The sequence below is a fragment of the Crocuta crocuta genome, unplaced genomic scaffold (assembly GCF_008692635.1).
Source record: "Crocuta crocuta isolate KB4526 unplaced genomic scaffold, BGI_CrCroc_1.0 scaffold30, whole genome shotgun sequence".
Classification (NCBI taxonomy): domain Eukaryota; kingdom Metazoa; phylum Chordata; class Mammalia; order Carnivora; family Hyaenidae; genus Crocuta; species Crocuta crocuta.
The window spans coordinates 12281936-12284099 of record NW_027528345.1 but is presented as its reverse complement, the minus strand read 5'-3'; the positions used below and the strand labels follow the sequence as shown (position 1 = coordinate 12284099).

The 2164-nt window shown below is 49.0% G+C and overlaps 1 protein-coding gene across 1 annotated transcript in view; it reads left to right on the top strand.

The window, feature by feature from the left end:
- Positions 1 to 796: 796 nt before the first annotated feature.
- Positions 797 to 2164, top strand: part of LOC144222976 (keratin, type II cuticular Hb1) — an 8959-nt gene continuing 7591 nt past the window's right edge. Inside the window, exon 1 of the mRNA XM_077753679.1 lies at positions 797 to 806. Coding sequence (XP_077609805.1) covers positions 797 to 806 — 10 coding nt within the window. The remainder of the gene's footprint in view (positions 807 to 2164) is intronic.

Below are 2164 nucleotides of genomic sequence, written 5' to 3'. Positions count from 1 at the left end.
GAAACCATGTTTTGGGGACCACAGTTCCCAGACTGTCTCTTTCAAAGGGCTCCCTTTGGGGACACTTTCAGGAGAATCAGCTCTATCCACCCACCAAAACCTGGAAAGGGGTCCAAGCACGCATTGCATAAGGGCCTCCCTAAGTCTGATTCAAGTCCTTTGTGCTTTAGAGGCACCTGGGTGGCTCAGTTGGTTAAGTGCCTGACTCTTGATTTCAGCTCAGGTCATGATCCCAGGGTCATGGGATCAAGCCCCACATTGGGCTCTGTGTTGAGCATGGAGCCTGCTTAAAATTCTCCCTATCTCCCTCTCTGCCCCTCCACTTGCTCTCTCTCTTTCTCTCTCTCCCTCTCTCAAAATAAACAAAATAGCAGCACCTTAGGTTAGGTCATGATCTCCTGGTTCGTGGATTCAAGTCCCATGTCAGGCTCTGTGCTGACAGCGTGGAGCCTGGAGCCTGCTTTATATTCTATATCTCCCTCTCTCTCTGCCCCTCCCTTGCTCATGCTCTTTCTCTAAAATAAATAAGTATTTTTTAAAATTTTAAATAAATAGGGGTGCCTGGGTGGCTCAGTCGGTTAAGCGTCCAACTTTGGCTCAGGTCATGATCTCACGGTTCGGGGGTTCGAGCCCCACATTGGGCTCTGTGCTGACAGCTAGCTCGGAGCCTGGAGCCTGCTTCAGATTCTGTCTCCCTCTCTCTCTGACCCTCCCCTGCTCACGCTGTATCTCTCTCTCTCTCTCTCTCTCAGAAATTTAAAAAAAAATTTTAATGAATAAATAAAATAAACCCTCCATGCTTCAGGGTAACTCCGTTTCTTCTTGTGAGGGAGACATCAAGGGAAGACTTGGTCAACACTACCGTTCCCTGGAGAAACTTGGAGTAGAAATACCTGTACTGAAGCCATCAGTAACACCACTGGCAACCCTAGCTAAAGCTGGCAGTAAAACCACAAGACACTGGGGTTGGACTCCACCCTCCACAGAAGACAGCACCAAGGTTGGGTTGGAGCCCTGCGAAGTCAAAGCTAGACTAAAGGGATTGAGGCCCACACGAACCTTGAGAAACAGAGCAGAGGGGGCAGAGGGGCGCTCTCTAAAAATGGGTTGCCAGATAGCCCAACGCCAGCCAGAGCAGGCCATGAAGATCTCTGGGGTTCCAGGATTTAATTACCCTTTGCATAATAACAACTTATATTTAAAAGCAAAGGAAGCTAAGGATGATTTGCATGTTTTTCTTTAATGCTGCCTGCTGAGTTCACACTCTAGTTTCCTCTGCCCATAATTGGACGTATAATTAACTTCCATTATAATGGGTTATGGCTTTCTAGAACTGGTGGCCATGACCAAGCCCCAGTTGAGGGGAAGGCTTTGGATCGGGCCTATTTTTCTAAGAGCCCAAAGCCTAGAAGTGTGGGCTCCCGCCTAGGGAAGAACTCAACCCTCACTGAGTCCCCAGAGACTCAGACCTGGTTGGGGCCAGCATGGGAGAGGGTTGGGAGCCCCCTTTCAGATTCTGAATCCCCTCCTCAATAGAGCTTTCTGTGCTTGATCTTAAACAAGTCACTGGACCACTCTGAACTCACCTTCCCAATCAGGTAAATGGGCACAATAATACTGACCTTGGGAGACAGCCCTTAGATAAAGATAAGATAATGCATTATAAAGCCCTCCCCCAGGAGAGTGGAGAGGGGTACAGGAAGCAATTTGGGGGACTTAGGAGAGGGGGCCCACACTTAGGAGGAAAGGAGTTATGAGCTGAGTTCTCAGAAACAGAGAAGGGAAAGTTTTTGCCCAGAGGGAGACAGGATGAATATGGCAAAGTAACTATGGTAGAATAAACAGAACAAACAAACAAACAAACATTTATGGAGCTCTTATTAAGTGTTGGTAGGGACCTAAATGCTCTCCCGTCCAGTACCTCATTAGGTCCTCCCAACAGCTTGCAGATGGGTACTATTTACTACCCCTAACCTGCACACGAGGAAACTGAGGCTCAGAAAGGTTGTTCACTTGTCCAAAGTCATGACAAGAATCTGCAAGACCGACTTCAGAGACCCCTCCCCTTCAACACACATACTTGCTCCCCACTCCATGAGCACAGAGACCAAGGCTGCCGGGCCCCGCAGGGCAGTGGCGCCGTGGCTGGGACCCAAGCGGAGCC